The 22117-nt window shown below is 35.2% G+C and overlaps 2 protein-coding genes across 3 annotated transcripts in view; one reads left to right on the forward strand and one right to left on the reverse strand.

The window, feature by feature from the left end:
- The window catches only part of LOC129228054 (rab3 GTPase-activating protein catalytic subunit-like), a 388943-nt gene that overhangs the window by 48588 nt on the left and 318238 nt on the right, over positions 1 to 22117 (forward strand). The window lies entirely within an intron of this gene.
- Positions 1 to 22117, reverse strand: part of LOC129228055 (leucine-rich repeat neuronal protein 1-like) — a 93153-nt gene that overhangs the window by 9228 nt on the left and 61808 nt on the right. The window contains exons 2-6 of one of the 2 annotated variants that reach the window (XM_054862688.1): positions 7361 to 7899; positions 5688 to 6061; positions 4561 to 4723; positions 1428 to 1736; positions 727 to 896 (exon numbers count right to left, since the gene is read on the reverse strand). In XM_054862688.1, coding sequence (XP_054718663.1) covers positions 727 to 896; positions 1428 to 1736; positions 4561 to 4723; positions 5688 to 6061; positions 7361 to 7859 — 1515 coding nt within the window. In that variant the 5' untranslated portion in view covers positions 7860 to 7899. Of the gene's footprint in view, positions 1 to 726; positions 897 to 1427; positions 1737 to 4560; positions 4724 to 5687; positions 6062 to 7360; positions 9072 to 22117 lie in introns of those variants that run through there. The other variant, XM_054862690.1, reaches the window with a different exon arrangement.

Consider the following 22117-nt stretch of genomic DNA (forward strand, 5'->3'; position numbering starts at 1 on the left):
GATTATTAATGTTTAAAATGTTTATTACCGATTAACTTTCCAATAACTATAGCTAACTTTATCTATAATCTTGAATAGGAACTCATGTCAAACACACTGAAGACAGGACTGCTTGATTGGATAAAACATTTAATCATCTCGAATTATAAAATACTCTACTTACAGGCTAAAACACAATTTTTTAAAACTCACACCGGCTCTCGCTAGCCACCTCTGCTTCCACCGGCAAGACGCTATCTATCCAGTGTCCGCTACCGTTCCCAAACGTTCATCACTAGTTTTTCCTTTTCGGCAGTAAGAGTCTGGGGCTTCGCTGCCTCACAAAATCGGAGGATTCTTACAAATATTATTCATTTTTGTTGTTGGAAATGATTAAAAAGCTTGTCCCTCCCATACTGACAGTAGGGCAGAGCAAGCAAGCATTGTAAAAGCTTTTTAAACATGGTAATACTCAAATAATTTAGCGTATCGCTGCAAAAGTAGGTATCTCTGCCGCCCTCCCCCCCCCCCCTCCAAAAAAAAAAAAAAAAAAAGCGAAAAAATTCATATTTGTCACTGTCAAAAGATATGCGTTTAAGTAACTTTTCCTGTTTTGCTTAAAACATTTCGGGGACCATTTTGAAACTCTTTGACTGTGTCAGATTGTTGGCCTACCCACGTATTTGATCCCAAAATTGGAATCGAAGATATCTACTTGAACAGCTACACACTTGAATTCATAGTTACCTGATATCCCTTGATAGATTCTTTGGCTGGTTCCCATTCCAAGACTAGACTAGAATCCCTCTTGAATGCATGCTTTATGCGGATCATGCTGAGATTATCTTCTTTCTTTTGGTTAACACTCCCTGTCCGAACAGGTTCATCGTTTGATGTAAAGTTTCCTTTTGAATCAGCTATATTGGAAACGAAAGTCTTGATTTAAAAAAATATTTTAAGCAGTATTGTGTATACAGTTTAAGCAATTCATCAAGTTCAATTGACTTTTTAGTGAAAGTCATTGTTCGGAAAGCATTTCAATATTCTGTTCTGTAATTGCAATAATTTGTCTGGGGAACACTACTTGTTTAGTAAAAAATGTACGTGGCTTCTGATAATAATAGCAATAATTAAAAAAAAAAGATGCTATTTAATTTGCATTTATGTCTCGTTATAACTTGGACATAATCGGCAAATGTCTAAGAGGCCTATTCCAACACCCGTTCGAAATCATTCCGCTTCGAAGTGACATAATAATTCCTTCCTTAAGCTGTGTCAATTCAGAAATTACATAAATGGAGACGGTTTGAAAGTGAACTTATGATGGCAATCTCAAGACGAATGCTGGAGATTTTTTCTGGAATACGGCTCTAAGTTGGCTACTTCTTTTACGTGTGCACCTGTATTATGTACAAAAATGAGAATAAGATGGCGCGTTTGTCACTCACCTCTCGTGGTACCCGTGATGTCGAGATGTGTGTCGATTGTCACTATCTGCATGACCTTGTCGGCAACGTCGTTGTTTCTCTCCGCGTCGAAGTCAGCGTTGAGACGCTTGGGTCTCTTGGTGGGTAGTGGCCGCGTCTCGTTGTCGCATGTAAAATCTGAAGGCAACAGCTTCTGGAAAATGCGTCGACGCAGGTGCTCTGGACTGCCACAGAATTGTGGGTTCCTCTCGCGACTTGTCACTTGTAGATCTCTGTCATCAGCCCATTCTGCCACCCAGCGCAGCTGGCAGTCGCATCGCAGCGCAGAGCCTGTAATTAGATGTGTGCAATTTAAATTGAGCACGCAACCACAATAATTCTGCAAAATTTTGACTTCAAAAAAGCATAGATATTTTATTTATCACATAGATAAAACGTTTAGTTCTTTTTCATCCCACTCTTCAGTTTTCTGTAGTATTAAAACCTGTGCGCGTCTGTATGTCTGTATGGACATCTTCCCCGAAGTAATACCTTTGCCAGCGGATCCGAAATATGTAGCTGGATCAAGCAATAACCGGTTCGACCAATGTCAAAAATATCAGTCTTGAGAAAAGTGATTGTAAAGTTTCTTATTTTTTTCTGGTTCTATCTGACTTTCACATCCAGCGAAATTTTGAGCACTTTAAGAGATTATTGCCTTATGCTGCATTAGGAATGTGCACATTAAAATTTAAGTTAATTTTAATTATGTACTTGAATTAAAAGTGAAATTGGTTATTTTAGCTACAAATGAAATAATGATTGATGAAAAATAAAGGTTATAAGACTTAAATATTTTTAATTTCTATAAAACAATACTAGGGGACTGCACAACATTATGGTTGCTGTTGCACCAAAAAGTTTGCTACTTCGTGCGCAAAATTTTATCAAAAGCTAAATTTCGTCAAAATCTGACATTGGTTCTTTAGGAACTACAAATACTTGTTAAAATAATCACACACTCTCACAAAAAAATATTCGTGGGCAAATTTGTCACAATCCTCAAACGACTACAATTTTTTGAAGAAGTAGTTCTGTCGTCTTAGGACTCATTTTGTTTCGATCAGGGGCATCCCGATGGGAGGTCACTCACCTCTCAAAATTTCCTTATTCAACTAATTTTGTCTGACAATTCGGCGAAAATATCATCATTCGGTAAAAGTTGGAATTATATTTGAAAAAATTATCATCATTCTGCGAAATTTAGAGTTCCATTCGGCAAATTAAGAATTTTTGCTCTCCAAAAAATTTATGCTCGGGGCGCCTCTGCCCCTGATGACACTAAGATGTGCTCAATTTCACTGTGAAGTTACAATTTTAGCTTCTATACATATAAAAAAATAAGATGTTTGTGTGTGTGTGTGTGTGGCGCGCATCCCGGGAAAACGGTAAGGCCTAGAAGGATGAAATTTGGTATACAGGTGCAGTTTTTGCTGAAGATGTGTACCTCGGGCTTCGATTTTTGATATTTTAATTAGAAAAAAAGTTATTTAATGTTTTATGTGATTTTTAGCACTTTTTAGTACTTTTAACCTCACAGACCCCGAACCAATCGCACCACACACATATTTCTTGTACTATAGTGTAGAAAATTTAATTTTAAATAAGATTAATGAAAAAATTTCGAAGATAGAGCAATTTTTGTATTTTTTATGAATTTTTGAAAAAACCTTTAATTTGCATTTGTTCCTGAGTTTTATTTTTTCTAATGTCATCCTGCTAGAAGTATCAAAGCCACATCTCTAAAGTTTAAGTTGGTAATAGTAAGAACATTTCGCCCTCTTCGAAAGAAAAAAGTTCTTAAAAATACGCATTAGTTTTTTTTTTACAATTTTTTTAATGCTGAACACATCATGTCTTTCCACGCATCGGTCGAAAAGGCGTTCTTCAATGTTTTATGCCTCTGACGTCACTACTTGGATTTCGATTCCATATTTACGATGGAATCTTAATCGGAAACAATGTTAATCTTTTTTTTTTTTTTTTTTTACTACATATAGTTTACATCTACATTTTACTACGTGATTACCACGTGTTTTTCCGGCAGCGCTTGCTTTTTTTCTTTCCGTTTTTTAAATTTAGGCATTGCAATTATTTCTTTTCCCATTCCACTCCCCCCTCCCACCCAGGCTGGACGTTGCGTTGTGCTGCATCTATATTACGTTACATTTCATAGTTGTGCGCATTTAATTCAATAAAAACAGCGAGATTTTTTTTTTGTTTGTCAAACGCTGCACACTATGGGGCACTACGTGGAATTTTGGAGATAACTTTTTTTTTGCTCTACTTAAATAAAATAGCGGTTTTTTGAGTGATCTTTGTTTTTATTATGAAATGGGCGGGGAGGTTAAAATAAATAGAGATGGATAAAAAAATTTTAGAGATAGATCGTAAAGGTAGATAGCCGCAGAAGGCGGCAATCTAGGCGTAAAAATGTGAATGGCACAAAAAAAAAAAAAGATAGAGATGAATTGATTAATACTGCTTCCAAATTTATTTAAACAGCCGCCGAAGGCGGCAAACGCTAAGTAAAAAAGTGAGTGACAAGTTAGTCAAACAGCCGCCGTAGGTGGCTGCTTGCATAGATAGGCGAATGGCGTAAGAAGGCGAACCAGCTGGTCGCCGCAGGCGGCTAGTAATAAATACATTTGAGCTGTAACTTAATTTTGCCTTTACTAACCTTCTTAACGGGAAAAAAATATTTTATCATTATTCAATTACCTTTAGTTTATTTAAAGCTGGGAACTAGTATACTGCCGTGTGTAGGTAAACGGCAGTATCCGCAGAAATGAGTTTTCGAGATATTTGAAGAAATGTGTGGTGGATTCAATACTAACAATAAGAAAAGGCTGGAATTAGACGTTTTTTCCGCGCCTTTTTTTTTCAGCGGAAACCAAAAGAGCGAGCTTGTACAATAAAGATAACGTACAATAGATGACAAAATGCAAAGAAAAAAAATTGCAGTTACTGCCCTTACCTGCACACGGCAGTATACTGATTTTTAGTTTTTATATATTTGTCGATGAAGGTTCATATTTCTTGATTTTTCTGACATCGAGTGCGAGCTAAAATAACATTTATAGAAAGCGGCTGTTTTTGAGTAATATAAAATTACCTCCAAGACTGAGTCCCCGTAAAGTAGAGTTGAGATGTGAAAATGCTTCTACCGGTAAAGTTGGCAGTGGGTTCCCATCTAAAGCTAGAAGGGTAAGGTACTTGTTCTTCTTAAAAGCATCGTGAGGCAAAGAGGCGATTCCGTTGAATCCTAAATCCAGTACCTGTTTAAGGAATGTAATAGTTATTAAACAAAATTAAATTAAACTTTTCTTCTAATGTTGAAGCGTGAATTCAACTCTTACTTTTAAAATTCACTTCAGTTATTCTGATGGTAATAGTAGTTAAAAAACTAGTTTTGATAAAGATTGTTTTTTGAAATTTCTGCACAGTTTGTTCAAAAAATTAGATGCTTTGATATTGCTTTTTTTTGTGCAAATTAGCAAAATGATTTCCAATGTTTGATTTTGATTTAATCAGGCTGTAATTGCAACCTTTACTCTCATCCACTCTAACAAGAAATTAATGTAAAAAGTAAATAAATAAATAAAATTCTCGTGTGTTCACGACAATAATTTGTTTCTTTATTTGCACTATTTAATGTAATGTCCAACCATGGATTGTATGGAATTGGCAAACGTCCAGTTAAGACGATTCTATCTGAATAAGGATGAAAAGTAAAAATTTGATGCGCGTGTCCCGCTAATTTGAACGAGATCCTGCTTAATTTAGAAGCTAACATTAAGGGCGCCCATATAGGGGGGCAGGTGGGGGGGATCGAGCCCCCCTTAGAAATTAAAACTTCCTTGCTTTTAGTACTTTTTTCTTCGCAAAAATGTAAAAACATTTCTTCTCCAGCCATTAATGAATAATTTCTTAAAAATGTCAAACTTTGATAGTAACTTTAATCTGTACTGAAATCAATTTCTATGGGGAAAATAGTCTGCTAAACCATGGGGAAAATATCTGAGCCCCCACTTAAAATTTTGCATATGGGCGCCCATGGCTAACATGCATTTGCAAAAGCTGACATCCCTAAAAACTAATTGATGCGTCCATTTCCGCCTGTAAACCAGATGTTTGCTTTTCCGTACAATCAGTGGTCATACAGTATTTCCCTTTGCTTGGTTGAAATAAAGAATTGATCCATTTCACATAGCGGAGTGCGACTGTTTTGCTTTCACTTACCCGTACTTCTGTGAGCATAGCAATGGCTTCCAGCGGATATTCACTCAGTTGATTGTTGAGCAGCGACAGGGAGCTCAATGTGGCATTGACTCCAGCAAAAGCTTTCTCATCAATGTCTCTTATCTTATTTCTCTCCAAGTTGATGGCAGTGAGGGACTGCATTTCTGCCAGGAACTCTGGCTCCAACTGTTGGATCTTGTTCTGGGCAAGATCTAGGAATGCCAGTGTTTTCAGCCTTTGGATTGCTTTGGGTATTTCTGTTAGGTCAGCTGCCTGGAGGTTGAGGTTCTTTAAGGTGCCTTCCAGCCCGCGGAAGGCGAAGTGAGATATGTTGAGCTTGTTGTCCGAAAGCTTTAAAGTTGAGAGTGGCAGACCTGTAGAGATGAAAGTGAGTCAGATCAGCAGTACTTGTCAAGTTGAACAGAAACGATATACTACGGACGTTATGATAGTAATGTAGACTTTATAGAGGTTATGATAAAAAATATTCTAATGGTCTTTAAGATACCTTAAAACTTTATGAGATCATTTTAGCATTTAAAGATCATTTAGCATATTAAAAATAGTTTTTAACTTCTCAATAAATGTACTGAAATACTCAGGTTTTTTTTTCTTCTGAAGGTCTATATTGTGGTCGAATAATCGAAAGTGAACTGTTTTGACTGACTCAAATTAAAACTAACTGACATCTTCCTTTTTTTTTAAAAATTTCAATAATCAAAGATTAAATTGAAAAAGTATTTTATAAAAATGTATAATTTTTGTACCTTAAAGTGTAATTTCTTATAAATGATTGCATTTTTTCATTCCAATTTTTTTATGGAAAAAATGAACCATCTTAAAACATGTTTCAGAAAAAAAAAATGTTTTTGTCTCCCGTGTTTTAACTCCGACTGCTCCTGTTTCTTACGATACCAAAGAATGAAGATGATCATTCATTGATTCATTTATTTAATCATATAATCATGCCCTAATTTGTTCAAAAATGACTTTTAGATACCTCAACAAGACCCACAAGCATTGTATAACTCTGCTTCTCAGGACCATTTTTGCAGCATTACTTTAGTAACTTTTGTTCTCTGATTCATCAGGAAAAAAAAGTTGAAGTATGCATTATAAAATTTCACAGTATCAATATTTTATTAATTTAAATCAACAGTAGGATATCCTTCTGTTATTCCTGAAATTGGATGTTTTACTGTTGCTCTGAGGCGACGATATGATATCTTATTTAATGCAACATGAGTTAGCAAATGATGCAAAACATGTACTTGCCTACTAGCGATCTCAAAAATGGAGGAATTATTTACGGGAACTACTGCAAGCCAACATCCGAACTTTAACTAAAACCTAGACGTGGAACATTTCGCTTACCTTAATGTAATTTCTGGTACAGCTACTACAGAGCAGGAGCTATCGAAATATAACTTTTTATAAATAAAATGTATATTTTCGTGCGTAAAGTTATAAAAACTTTAAAATCACGCAAATAGCAATTAGAATTGCAGACATGTGTTTTTGAGTTCCAACTTATTGTAGCTATAACGTGTTGTAGTTTAAATTTGCGAACATATTTTTATAGGAACTAATAACTGGCCTTGCTTAGAGTTGGGCCTAATTTGGTTATTGTACCCTATTTCATTTGTTTGTGTGCCTGGCTTTTTCACCCTCACCTTTAAATGCATCATCGTCCACTCTTTGTATAAGATTGTGCGACAAGTCCAGCATTTGTAGATGACTCAGTCTTTTCAAGGATTCGATCGGCACTTCCCTCAGGAGGTTGTCCTGCAAATTGAGACTCGTGAGACTCTCTTCCAGGTCACTGAAGGCCTCATCCTCCACCTCTCTGACCTTGCTCTTAGAAAGATGGAGGCTCTGAATCCTCAGACCGTCGAAGCTGTTGTTCGCGAGGATCTCGATGGTGCTGTTGCTGACGTAGAGGAGGTCAATGGGGATGCCCATCACTGAAGACCGCAGCGTCGAGACCAGTTTCGTGAAGTTGACCGGACTACACTGGATGGAAAGTCTCTGGCTGTTGCTGTAGGCACACACGCAGTCAGTGTGCAGGTCCACTAGTTCTCTGGACCATGGGCACTGACCACTGGCTAGCGGCGTCCTCCACAGGTACAAAACCACTATTAAAATCCGTCCCAGTGTTGACCAATGCCGCATGATGGATATGGATTGACTTGTGGTGTGTTTCTGATTACACCTGAAAAGATAGAAATTTTAATATTAGCAAAAATCAAGCATTAAGAAAACTTTTTCACATGTTCATTGTTCTTTGATTCTTCAAGAAAAATGCACATAATATTCATTCAAAAAAAAAAAAAAAAAAATCAATCCTGTTTTCTTTATTCATTTTAATTATTACTATTCTTTTTTGTCTCGAGGTTAAAAATAAACAAAAGAATTCTGCGAATTGCTTGAACCAAAAAGAAAGAAAATTGATATTTAGATTCATTTGTAACTGTTGCAACTCGTACATTACATACATATGCCATGAATTTAACGTCCCGAACAATTTTTTGGGTAGAGTATTAATTCTCAATTTGCCGAATGGAACTCACGGAGAAACACACAGCGCACATGAAACTCAGCGCACAGACCGTACATTCTCTACCTCTGATCTATACTATTAAAATCTGTTCGCATCTTTGTGTGTATGTCTGTGTGATTTTTAACTTATCTCCTCCGGAGTGTCAACGTTTTCAGGTCAGTGCTGATACCGTTGGATACAGGACATCCAGGGGAAGCTATTTTGCAGTGTCTCACCCCACTAAGCTTTAGTTGACCGGAGATATGAATTGATAAAAATGCCATTAAAATCATCAATCATCACCCACTGCAGGGAGCAATTGGAGGTTGGCGCGCGAAGCCCCCTAGTTATTTTTAGTATTTGTTGCAATAATCTATTTTGTCATTATTTTTTTAAAATGATTAGCCTCGAAATTAATTAAATCTTCTGAGCAGATGAATTTATCATATCTTTTTCCAAAGATTCTTTACTCCGTTTGAAAAACTTTTTTGCATCACACATGTAGAAGTAGGATTTTGCACAAATGTAGTATTTACTGTCAGTTATATTACTGGGTTAAAATGTAAAATATGTTAAACTATATGATTATTTCATTGAAAAATTTTGCAAACATATGAAATTTTCCTTTCACATTTGTCTCTTACATGGATTTGGGACTTTTATCTGAATTTCACTATTATTTTTTTCTTTTGAGAAAATTTCTGACTCTTAACCATTTAATAATTATTATTATTATTTTGTGACCAATCTTATGTTGTGGCAGATTTTTTAAAATGATCTTTTGCGAGCAATATACGTTTTCAAAATGATGATGGGCAATCATGAAGTTGTTGTAATAAAACTATTTTAACCCTACATTAATTTTATTTAAAAAAAAAAAAAGCCTGAATATTGTACCTTTTAGTGAGAATAAAATTCCTCACACTTTCTCTTTGCAAAAATATTTTTGTCTTTTTGTACATTCTGCGCTCTCATGCTGGTCTATAAAAGTGCTCTTTTATTTAAAAAACTTTTATTTAAAAAAAAAGAGTGCTTTCAATATGCTTCTCAATATTGATGAAACTGATTATTTTCTTATTTTTTATTATTATTTCTTCACACTTTCCCTTGATATAATGAACTTTCTTTTGAATAAGGAAGAGAAAGCTAGGAGAAGTGACCATATATATAAACACAAACAATCCGCCACATACCCGTCCAAATACTCTTGCTTTGCGATACGTGTTGCGAATGTTCTTAATCCAGCTTATTCTTTTCTTCGCTGCACAACTTCGTGACTGTTGATGTTTTTTTATAGCCCTGTTTTCTTCTTCATTCCTTTCACTCTAAAAAAGTAGCTGCACGTGATAATCTAGCTTGAATACTACTCATTTTTTTTATTTAATTTACTTTTTTGCCATTATTATTTCTAGTCGGTTTATTACTATATTGGGCTTTTTTAGAGGTCACTTACCGTGAAATCGCACATCGCGCGAACGAATCATTGCTATTAATGGGAGCTCGTGCTCTCTGAATGGAAAGGGTTTTATTCTCCTGTTCTTATTATTCATGTGACTTCGGAGGGTATGTGGTTTATCCAATATTGCTTTTTTTTTTTATGAAGCCGTACGGATTGCTTCTCTGATGCATTTCCGCTGAACATCATTCATAAAACCGAGAGCGCTTTGCCTTTTTGCTGTCTGCCAATGGACCCGTGCCCCTTCATTTGCCTTTCTTATATGTCAATTCTCGTTCGCGTTTCCCATAAGATTTTTATATCAATGCTCTACTATGAAGAAAGGGGGAGGAGGAGGGAAATATGCTTTTATTATTCGGTCATTCACTTTGACGTTCAGTAAGACATTGTAGCTTTTAAGGGCATAACCCTCTTGGTGAACTGTTGCTTCGTTTCATTTAATTAATTCATTCGTTTGAATGAACTAAAAGAGAGGGAATGCGTTGTAAGACTAGAAGTTTTGGGAATGAAATTAAATGAAAAGAAAATTTAAAGAAATGGAAATTTCGGGTAAGGCAATTGGAATTTATGGTAAGGCTAATTCAATGATTGCCATAGAGCTCACATTTTTGTTAGTTGCAATTGCTGTTTTGCCAATGGATGCTTCTTTTTCCCTGCCCCTTCATTTGTTTTTCACGCATGTCAATGTTCGTATGCCATTCCCATAAGATTTTTACGTTAATGTTCAAAGAGGGGACCGGGATTACGCTTTTATCATTCTGTCATTCGCTTTGACGTTCAATAAGACATTGCAGCTTTTAAGGCCATAACTCTGTTGGTGAACTGTGTTTCTTTTAGTTCATTCAACTGAACTGAAAAAGATGGAATGTGCTGGAAGACTGGAAGTTTTGGGAATGAAATTCAAGGGAAATGAGAGAAAACAAAAATGGAAATTTCGGTAAGGCAAATGGAATTTATGGTAAGGCAAATTCTGTGACTATCATACAGCCCACATTTTTGTTTTGGCATTTGCTGTTCGCCAATGGATACTTCTCTTAACCTGCCTCTTCATCTGATTTTTTTGTATGTCAGTTCTCTTACGCCTTTCCCATAAGATTTTTATCTTAATGTTCGAAGAAGTGGGGGGGGGGGGAAGGGGAATTACACTTTTATCATTCGATCATTCATGTTGACGTTCAGTAAGACATTGGAGCTTTTAAGGGCATATCCCTCTTGGTGAACTGTGTTTCTTCGTTTCTTTTAATTTATTCGTTTGAATGAACTAAAAGAGATGGAATGTGCTGTTAGACAAGAAGTTTCGGGCGTAAAATTAAAAGGAAATTTAAAAAAATGAAAAGAAATGAAAATTTCGAGAAAGCCAATTGGAATTTATGGTAAAGCTGATTCAGTGATTGACATAGAGCTCACATTTTTGTTAATTGCAATTGCTGTTTTGCCAATGGATGCTTCTCTCTTTCCCTGCTCTTCTTCTGTTTTTCTTTAATGTCAATTATCGTATGCTTTTCTCATAAGATTTTTACATTAATGTTCAAAAAGTGGGTCGGGATTACGATTCGGATGATACAATTGGAATTTATGGTAAGGCTAATTCAATGATTGCTATAGAGTTCACATTTTTGTTAAATGCAATTGCTGTTTTGCTAATGGATGCTTCTCTCTTTCCCTGCTCTTCATCTGTTTTTCTTTAATGTCAATTATCGTAGGCTTTTCTCATAAGATTTTTACATTAATATTCAAAAAGGGGATCGGGATTACGTTTTTATCATTCGGTCATTCACTTTAATGTTCAATAAGACATTGCAGTTTTTTCAGCTTGGTGAACTGTGTTTCTTTTAATGCATTCATTTGAACTAAAAAACATGGATTTTGCTGTAATACTAGAACTTTCGGGAATGAAATTAAATGAAAAGAAAATTCATAGAAATTTAAATTTTAGATGATACAATAGGAATTTATAGTAAGGCTAATTCTATAATTGCTATAGAGTTCACATTTTTGTTAATTGCAAATTGCTGTTTTGCCAATGGATACTTCTTTTTCCCTGCCTCTTCCTCTTTTTTTTCTTAAATGTCGATTATCGCATGCTTTTCCTATAAGATTTTTACATTAATGTTCAAAGAGGGGGTCGAGATTACGCTTTTATTATTTGATCATTCACTTGGACGTTCAATAAGACATTGCAGCTTTAGCTTGGTGTACTGCGTTTCTTTTAATTCATACATTTGAACTAAAAGAGCTGGAATGTGCTGGAAGACTGGAAGTTTTGGGAATAAAATTCAAGGGAAATGGGAAAAAAAAGTAAGAAAGGAAATTTCGAATAAAAGGCAATTGGAATTTATGGTAAGGCTAATTCTGTGATTGCCATGCAGCCCACATTTTTGTTTTGTGCATTTGCTGTTCGCAAATGGATACTTCTCTTAACCTGCCTCTTCATCTGATTTTCTTGTATGTGAAATCTCGTACGCCTTTCCCATAAGATTTTTTCATTAATGATAAAAGAAGGTGGGGGGGGGGAGATTACGCCTTTATTATTCGGTTATTCACTTTGACGTTCTGTCAGACATTGCAGCTTTTAAGGCCATAATCCTTTTGGTGAACTATGTTTCTTCATTTCTTTTAGTTTAATCATTTTAATGAACTGCAAAATGCGGAATTTGAGTTAAGACTGGAGGTAATTTCAGAATTAAAAGATATTATTTAAATTTCGAGTAAAGCATGTAAATTTACGGTAAATCAGGCTAATCAATTATCCTGTAGTTAGCTCAGCCTATCCCCTTATTTTTAGCTTTCTAAACATATATCTGGATTGTTCTGTGTCTTTCGAGACTTTGTATGTATTGAATTTATCGAGAACTGTTTATGAAATTTATAAAAAATGTCGAAAGAAAACGTCTATAAAGATATTATTTCTATGAAAACTATCTGTATTCTATCGAGATAGGTTTGTAGAGTTTTAGGTATTTTATTTGCATCATCTGTTCTCTTTAAAAAAGTTAAAAGTACCTGAGCTTGTAAAAAAGCAGTCGAAAACTTTGTACTGTGGAATAAGTAAAATGACACAACGTGTTTAAGGTACAAATAAAAGCATTTAAAAAGGAGTTGAAAACTCAGCAAACAGCTGTTTCGGAGCTGTCAAATGCAAGACCCTTCATCAGTGCATAAAAAGAATGAGTGGTTCACCAATGCAAACGAAACGACAAATGAACGAAAAATGAAGGCAGCCTAGATTTGCAGTTTGGTTTACTTTGGTGAACCATTCATTCTTTTTATGCACTGATGAAGGGGGCTTTTATTTGATAACCCTGAAACAGCTGTTTGCTGAGTTTTTAACTCTTTTTTAAATGCTTTTATTTGTACTTTATAAACGTGGCGTCATTTTACCTGAGCTTACTTATATATTAAGAAAAGAAGTGAAAAGGAAATTAATGCTTGTGTAAAACAAGAATCGTTTTTTTTTTTTTTGCAATTTTTTATATTTTGTTTTCTATTTAGCTCTAAATGGTGCTCTCTGAACATAGTTTTTTTAAGGGCAAATAATCAAGTCGGCGTTTTGCTTTTTAACTCTTGGTGAGATTTACATCTAATTCCTCAAAACTATGCAAACAGAAATATTCTAAAATAACATTTCAGTTCAGATATATGAGTCCTTAGTTACCACTGAACTCAATAATTGCGAAGGAAATTCAGCCTGATTGGTTACGGTTAAAATGTTTAAAAATGAAATTAAAGCATCTAATTTTTACTAGTCGATGTGATAAAAAACCGTGACAGCTATTTCTCTGTCTTCATTTAGTATCAAAGTAACCATTTAATTCTAAGATAAATTACTCAAATCTGTAGTCGCAGTTAAATCTTGTATCCGGAGTTCCAGAACGCGATTTTGATTGTGACTATAAAACCGATACCACATGAAGACACTTTTCCGGCAAATTTTCGCTCGATTAATTTTTCTTTACTGCTTGGGATAGTTCCGGTTTTGCTTGAACAATTTTCCATATCGGAGAAACTTTTTTCTTTATTAATTTATTCAAGTTACTGGGTTTTTGTTTCTCAACGAATAAGAATGATCTCACGGACGTCATTATCTAGAATAATGTTTGCGTTCGTCATAGTCAAAAATAGCAACTTGGAATGTGCTAAACATTGTGGGTAAAATTATTGTTAAATAAGGCTGCAGAGTCGAGAGAAATTGACAGACTCCTACTCGTGGAATAAAGTCTTCCACTCCTGGAATTTTAAAGTCTCAGGCTCTTGATCCCTTTATTCCAAAATCAGTCCGACTCCGACTTCGTAATCTTGGTAGAGCTGCGGGCTCAGATTGAAAATGACCGATTCCGACTTCTGGAGTTTTACAGCCTCAGATTCCAACTTATTTAACCTCAAAATCAGTCCGACTTCACAACTCCGATTCCGCAGCCCTGCTTTAAATTTCGTGCCACAAGGCCGATAAAAGGAACCTTCGATCACGTGGGTAAGCTGACTTTACAATGTGATATCCCTTATGGCAGTGGCGCCCGACCTACGATCCATGGACCACATCCGGCCGCCTGCGAAGCTGATCCACATGGCCCGTTATTTGGTTCGATGTTACAAATCGGAAAGCACGATTAGTGACAATGTCACGAATTTGAAACCACAATTCAAAAATGGGTTTCTGAAAAACATTCATTTAATAAAATAAGCATCAAGTAATTGACAACAACAATCATTGGTTTAATTTTCTTTCCTTTTCTATATTTTCCCATCTGATTTAGGAAATAATGAAATAATTTAAATTTTATTTGTGTTCTGGCCCGCGGAAAAGAATTTTGATATGAGGTGCGGCCCTCGGGCAGAAAAAAGTTGCCTTATGGTATGCAAAAGAAAACGAAGAGTGACAAGTTGTTCAAAATGGTTTTACCTATGACAAAAGCTGTGTGAAGTCTTCATTTTATCAGAACTAATTCTTGGGTAAAAAATCTGGTCGTTGCAGCTTTTCTTCTCAAGATACCACCTCTTAACGTATTCATAAACTCTTCAATAGCTTCACGAAAGCGGGCAGGATAAAAATCTAAGTGTCTAGGTCTAAGAGTCGACTCGAATAACACTGGTCCAAAGCCGAGAGCGGACATGCGTAATTAAACTATCGCTGACAGACTCACCATGTGAGGCCTTTACCCCATCAAGAGATCTTTTCCCTCTTCCAAGGAAGTGATGCATCAAGGGCTGTTTGAGCGATAGTGTATTTAACAAAACTGACACGAGTACTTTCTTGTGCGCGATTTCGTGCCTTAACTTCTTACGCGCTGTGATTTCCTGATGAATGGCCAAGCGCAAACCCGGTTCACCCCTCACGAGTTCATTCAGACGAGTATGTGTTTGACAACAGACCAATGCCAGATATGTAGCTTTCTGTGTGATTCATGGCAACTCAGCCGAAATCTATGCCTAGGTGTTTCTTTATTTTATGGGCTGAGAACAGGATAAATGCTGGTGAAGCTTTTTTAAAGCTGAGGTTCTGCGTGCTTACGCGAACGATGTTTTTCCTGGAAAGGGTTAACTACTGAGGTATATGAATCAACTGATGTGCAAAGGGCAGAAAGATTTGTGTTGAAGCCAGGGATCTACATGACGATTCAGTTAATAAAAGCAACGCAAAGCATAGTGTCTGTCGTCTGATAAAAGTAGGGCGGACCATGTGAGAGTTGATTCATTGCGAGATCAAGTAGCAAGAGGAGGAATTTCTTGATCTGTACAGAGTTTGGTTAACAATGTAGTAGGTTATCGGTGAGGAATTCTTGCATCCTTCACTAACGCAGAAGCACTTTTTTTGGGTAGGCTTCAGTTTTCGCGATCTCATCACAATCGCAAAAATTTAAGAATCGCAGAATATTTCAGGACTTTATACGTAGAACCTTTATAAGTATAATCAACTCTTTGGTTCTCACAAAATTAGCGACATTTTCAGCTTGCGAAATCATCCATAGCTTCTTTTCGCGAAAATAAGTACTGTTACAGTATTTATTATTTGAATTTTGTGAACTACAGTGTTTTTTTTTTCACGTGTACTGCATATTTTCGAATTGAATATTGTTTCTCGTCCACTATGTTTCCAAACGGAAAGATGATTCATTCAAAAAAACATAGAGTAAAATTTCCTAACCATTTTTCAAAAATAAATGATTTCTGACTGATGTTAATCAAACTGTTCAGAACTATTGATCGCCAAAGGTGCAATAACGGTGCTAATAATTTATGTATACGTATGTTGCGTTTATCAAACTTGATTTCCTTACTCCTCTTTTAACAAATGGAATCGCTTAGTCCTCCATCTGTCATCCTCTGGTCAGAGCCACAATATTCTTTCTTCGCTTGTCTAATGTTTATTTCGCCTCAAATGTTTTGTCTGATTTGTGACCCGGTGGAAAAGACACATATCGTTTAAAATATACCACCAGCTCAGTTATTCCATCCGAGGACTGCAGTTTCGTGCTTTTTAGCACTCATCAGCCCGGAATAGGAATCACATGAGCTGGTGGCGAAAATCCTCTTCAGGGAGCCAAGAGAGCCAAACAAACTGATAGCTAAAGTAGAATTAGCACACCAGATGAGTGACCGCAGCAATGGTGCGGTTCAACTCAAAGATTGATGGCAAGGCATGGTATTTTGTACTAAGTTACCTCCCCTAAGCCAAGGGCTAAGGCAGAAATACTTAAAATATACCACCAGCTCAGTTATTCCATCCGAGGACTGCAGTTTCGTGCTTTTTAGCACTCATCAGCCCGGAATAGGAATTACATGAGCTGGTGGCGAAAATCCTCTTAAGGGAGCCAAGAGAGCCAAACAAACTGGTAGCTAAAGTAGAATTAGCACACCAGATGAGTGACCGCAGCATTTCACCTGCAGCTCATGTGATTCCTATTCCGGGCTGATGAGTGCTAAAAAGCACGAAACTGCAGTCCTCGGATGGAATAACTGAGCTGGTGGTATATTTTAAGTATTTCTGCCTTAGCCCTGGCTTAGGGGCGGTAACTTACTACATCATATCGTTTGTTATATTAGCAAATCAATATTTAGCAATGTCAATTAGGGGAAGAATTGAAATAGTCAGTTGGTGATAGGTAGCTTGAGTTCCGAATACAGAACTCTTGGCATTTTTTTTTTTTGCTTTTTTGTTTTTTTCCGACATGGTTATCAGTCATTGAACCGGAATATGTGAATAACATGTATGAACACAGCATTAAAAAAAACTAATTTTGGAAAATATTACTGCCATCGAAATTAGTTTTTATTCTTTAGCAGAAAAAAATGCTTTCACTTTTGCCGCCAAAAAACTTCCTGTTTCTATTTTCGAATCTCATCTAAAAATTCCTTCCACCACCCGAATCCCATACTCTACCAGAAATGCGTTTTTAAACTGTTTTTGTTCCCACGTGCTGTAATGGGAACATTACATCTGCATTAGGCCAAGGAAAGGGGCGGATAATAGAATAATGATTGTTCTTTTCTTCACTGCGCCCAACCATGGGCAGATCCTCAATGTAGCTATATGAGTAAGAAATTAAGAGTCATATCTCATTTTTCTGTAATGTCTCATGTAGTTGTTATATGAGCCACTCAGAAGCCAATGCGGTTAAGTCCATTTTTGGATATTTTCTGATTTTTGGAAATTTTGATAAAATAAATGTTAATCTTCTTAGTTATTAAAGGATTTACTCTTTGGTAATTTTTTTCTAGGTTAGACAGCCCTTTTTTTAATAGCTTCTGAACATGTTGTATAATAATTTCAGAAGCCATCGTGAATAAGTCCACCTTTTATTAATATTTTTTTACATAAACTTTCAAATAAAAATTAAATTATTCTTCTTCTTTCGATATTTGTTGGCAACACTGAAAAACAAGAAATTCATTATACAAGAAGTCATAATCCCAGTGGCAGATACTTGAATTCAGATTTTTCTATTGCAAAAATGTATAACCTGTATGTCGAACAATGTAATGAAGAGCAAATTGTATCAGTAAAGGTAAAGTTTTATTACCATATATTTTCGACAAAATTTAACTTACATTTTAAGCAACCTTCAAAAGATACTTGTGCAACATCCGATTATTTGGTAATAAAAAAGCAATCTACAATAGATGAAGAAAAAAATGCAGCTGAAGTTGAACATGACGAACACTTGCGAGATGCAGAAATTGCCCGTAATAGTATGGCTAATGATCGACTAAGAGCTTCAGACGAAATATGCATGTTCAGTTTTGATTTCGAAAAAGCATTACCATTTCCGAAACTATCCACATCAGTGGTTTATTACAAGAGAAACTTATTAGTATACAATCTTGGTTGCCATGATTTCAAGACTAACGAGGGCTACATGTATGTTTGGCCTATAACCCAAGCATCGCAGGGTTCATAAGAAGTGTCATCGTGTTTATCTAAACACATTAAATTGTACGCAAAGGATTTTCAAAAAATTATAATGTATTCAGATTCATGTTCAGGACAGAATCGAAATATAAAAACTGTGTTAAGTTTAATGAAATTAGTTCAGAGTGAAGACATAAAGGCTGAATCAATTGAGCTTAAATTTTTATTAAGTGGCACAGTTATTTGCCCAATGATGCTGATTTTGCAGTTATAGAAGCTTATGCAAAAAAATTCTGTATATTTATAACCCTAATGACTGGTATCATATAATACAAAATAGTAAAAGGAAGAACCCTTTCAGAGTTGTCGAAAAGAATCCATGAGAATTTCTTTTCACAAGACCATTGGAAGAAGCTGTTATCAACAGAAAAAAAAATCAACAAGTGGATTAACAGTCAATTGGCTTAATATGAGATGCATAAAATTGGAACCCAAGCAGCATTAAGTTCAAACATAATTTTGACGAGGATGATACCTTTCATGTAATTGATTTTAAATAAATAAATAAAAAAAAGGTAGGCCAGTAAATTTAAAAAATATAACTCAACCTATATTCAGAACAATTTCAAGAGAAACAAAAAAAGACATCATATGTTCAGTAAAGTATATACCTCCAATTAAACACTACTTTTACAGGACATTAAGGACAACACATGGAGATCAAGATTTACATTTAAATAACTTGTAAGAAGATGGTTTTTGTTATTATGAATAAACATAAAACTTATGACAATAAATGTTATTTTATTATTTTTAAATAAATTTCGTATATTGTTCATCTGCAAAAAGGTATAAGTCCTAAAATTTTTAAGATGCTGTCATTATTTCAATAAATACTTACGTTTTTATTTACACATCCTGTACATATCTTGTTTTTTTGCAGAGTTTACATTTCGAAAAAAGATTTTATACACTTTTCTAATTGAATTAATAAACCAAGAATTTTAAAAATTAATGTATCAAAAAACATTAATTTTCTCAATTTTTGCGTTTTGGACTTAACCGCATTGGCTTCTGAGCGGCTCATATGTAGTGCACTTGAAGTTGCGCAATGGAGTGTTTTGAGCTTCGGAAGCTCTGGTCTGTGGAATGCTTGTTGCAAAAATGAAGGAAGTAATTATAAATGAAAAGAATTAAATGGAAATCTTTTGTATTAAAGGATGTTATTTGCTATGCTGTTGTGTTTGGTGTAAAGATGTTTAGTTTTAGGTGTTAAGAAGTATGAGCACAGTCAGGAATGGGTTTGAGGGAAGGAGAAGGTATTGCCCCTGTTCTTAATTTTCCCCAATATGTTTAAATTTGAAAAATTGTGAGAATTACTCAAGTCAGTGAAAAAACTTATTGATCATTTTTTGTGAGTTATGTACCTTCTAAATTACTTTATGAAGTAGTATTTCGTAAGTTGAAGTTACTTTAAAATATCTTGCTTAACCCTGAGGCACACATGTTGAACTATTATGTCTAACCTTAAGTAGAGAAGAGTGTATAATGATTTGAAGTTTGTTGCTACTATCTGTATTAATTCGAATACTATAGCATGAATGAACATTGGAGAATATGTTTTTAAGCCGATATAAGTATATCTGAATATTTTTTGAATCAAACTGATGACTGAATGATTTTTTAATCTAAAATTACTGGTAACTAAATATATTTGGACGAATATCAACCATGCAACTCAACCTAGAATCTACGACACTGGCTAGTCTAGCAACGACAAAATGTCTGGTAATCAGCTTTACCACTGCCAAGTTAACCTACTACGAATTATCTCGCAGCTGGCAGCCAACGTATTAAATACTGAAAAAAATTAATTTTCTGATGCCCTTGCCTAATCCTTCCTTCATCATTGTATAACATTTAAAACAGCACATTCTTCACCGGTCGGTGTCGGAAATTTTTTTTCTCCGTTCCGCTTTGGATCTCTCGTTTGGACAATGAATACCGAGTATCTAATTAATTTTTAAATCGTAAAAAAAGGGGGAAAACTGATCACTAAATATGTTGGAACAAATGTCAGCCATGCAACTCAACCTAGAATTTACGAAAATAGCAAGTCCAACAACAGCATACTGACTTGTGAAGCAACTTTCTCTCTTCGAAGTCGATCTGTTACAGATTATATTGTACAACTGACAGTTATAGCGTAAAACAAATGTTTTGTTTACCGGAGGAAAAAAAAAGTGAAGAATTTACTGTGCTCTAACCTAAGTTTTCGATCACCATTGTACAAATTTAAAACGGCACATTCATCACCAATTCGTGTCGGACATTTTTTATCCGTTCTACCTTGAATCTCTCGTTTGAACATTGAATACCGAGTATCAAAATTATTTTTAAATCTAAAAAAAGAGATAACTAAATATGTTTGGACGAATATCAACCACGCAACTACCCCTAAAATCTACGAAAACGGCAAGGCCAACGAAGACATATTTTCTATCTTCCAAGTCGACCTGCTACAACTTATCTCGTGTAACTGACAGTTATAGTGTTAAAACAAATGTTTTGTTTATCGGAGAAAAAAAATGTGAAGAATTTTCCGATGCCCTAACCCTAAATTTTCGATCATCATTGTATAAAATTTGAAACGGCACATTCTTCACCAATTGGTGTCGGACATTTTTTCTCCGTTCCGCCTTGGATCTTGCGTTGTGGGAACTCTTCCGATGGCACGGAAGTAGAATACAAAGTACTCGAGGTCGCACTTTCTCTCGCATTTTACTTTCACGTCGTTGCAGGAATGTAAATAAGGTGTTAGAATAAGAACGACTTGTACCGCCGGGAAAAAAACTATTTAATAAGCGCGGTTTTGCCGAAGCGCATTTTTTTCTTTGCCGACATGCATCGTGAGTTTCAAATTGTTTGCCATCTTATTTTACTTACTTTCTCAAGTACCACTGCTATTGTCGGTTGCAAAATGGGAGCTTTATTGGTACTATTAAAGTGAAATGTATGCTGTCATTTTGAATGTGCCGATTTTTGCTTTCGAGCTACTCCGATTCGTATTTAGGCTGAAGTGCTGTCTTTTATGTGTGTGTTATTAGTGTGATGTGGGGTAGAAATATAGTTTTGTGTGTTAAAATTTTGTAGCAAGAAATATTGGTAGTTTCTGTTTGACAAGGGAAATTCGTTAAAGTACGTCAATCGCACTTTTTTTTTTGTAAAAATCACTGGTAATTTTTAAAAAAAATTATCTCTGATTCGTTGCAATATTTTTGACCCTTTGGTGGTTATTGAGGTGGGAAGTAAACTGGCAGGAATGGAGAGTTAGTTATTTGAAACACGGTAAATACAACTGCTTGCTCCATGGGGTCTTTTGCTAATCAATATGCTCTGGTTTTTTGATAATCCTAAAGATCTGATCTGTTTTAAAAATATTACCACGTTACGTTTAAAAACCACGTTACGGTTCGTTTTGAAAATAGAACATAGTGTTACATTTTTAACAAAGAGTAGGAAATCAATCATGAAAGATTTTTTTTAATAATGATTAAAAAATATACATTCATATTCTAAAACTGACCTTTAGGTTACTTTAAATGTGAAGTTTTCAATTCACCACATCAAGCAACTGTTTTAAAAATGCATGCCTATAAATAACTTTTAACTGTAAAAGTATCACAAAAACTACTTAGTTCTGCTTGAAAAAGGATAAGTAACACTAGTAATGAAAAACTAGCAAGAAACTTCCAACAGATGGTTGCATACATAAAAAAAAAAAGACCCCTTTAACTTATTTTATTATAATCCACTCTATTTGTACTTGAATGAATCTTAGACAGGCATTAAAAATAAAATGCCGCGCGATACAAAATGTTCATCTGAGACAGTGGTATGTGCAAATTTGCCGGTAAATTTCGTCTATATCAGAGTCGGGCTAATGAGTTAAATGGTTCAAGGGTCAGCCAAGTATCCGCTTTCATCCTTCGTGCATAAACTCACTGCCACATGGATGGAAGCATTAATATGTAAATTGATAGCGAACATGGTAAAAAACAAAATTGAATCTTTTTTTCCGGATTTCG

Source organism: Uloborus diversus, chromosome 8 (genome assembly GCF_026930045.1).
Source record: "Uloborus diversus isolate 005 chromosome 8, Udiv.v.3.1, whole genome shotgun sequence".
NCBI lineage: Eukaryota > Metazoa > Arthropoda > Arachnida > Araneae > Uloboridae > Uloborus > Uloborus diversus.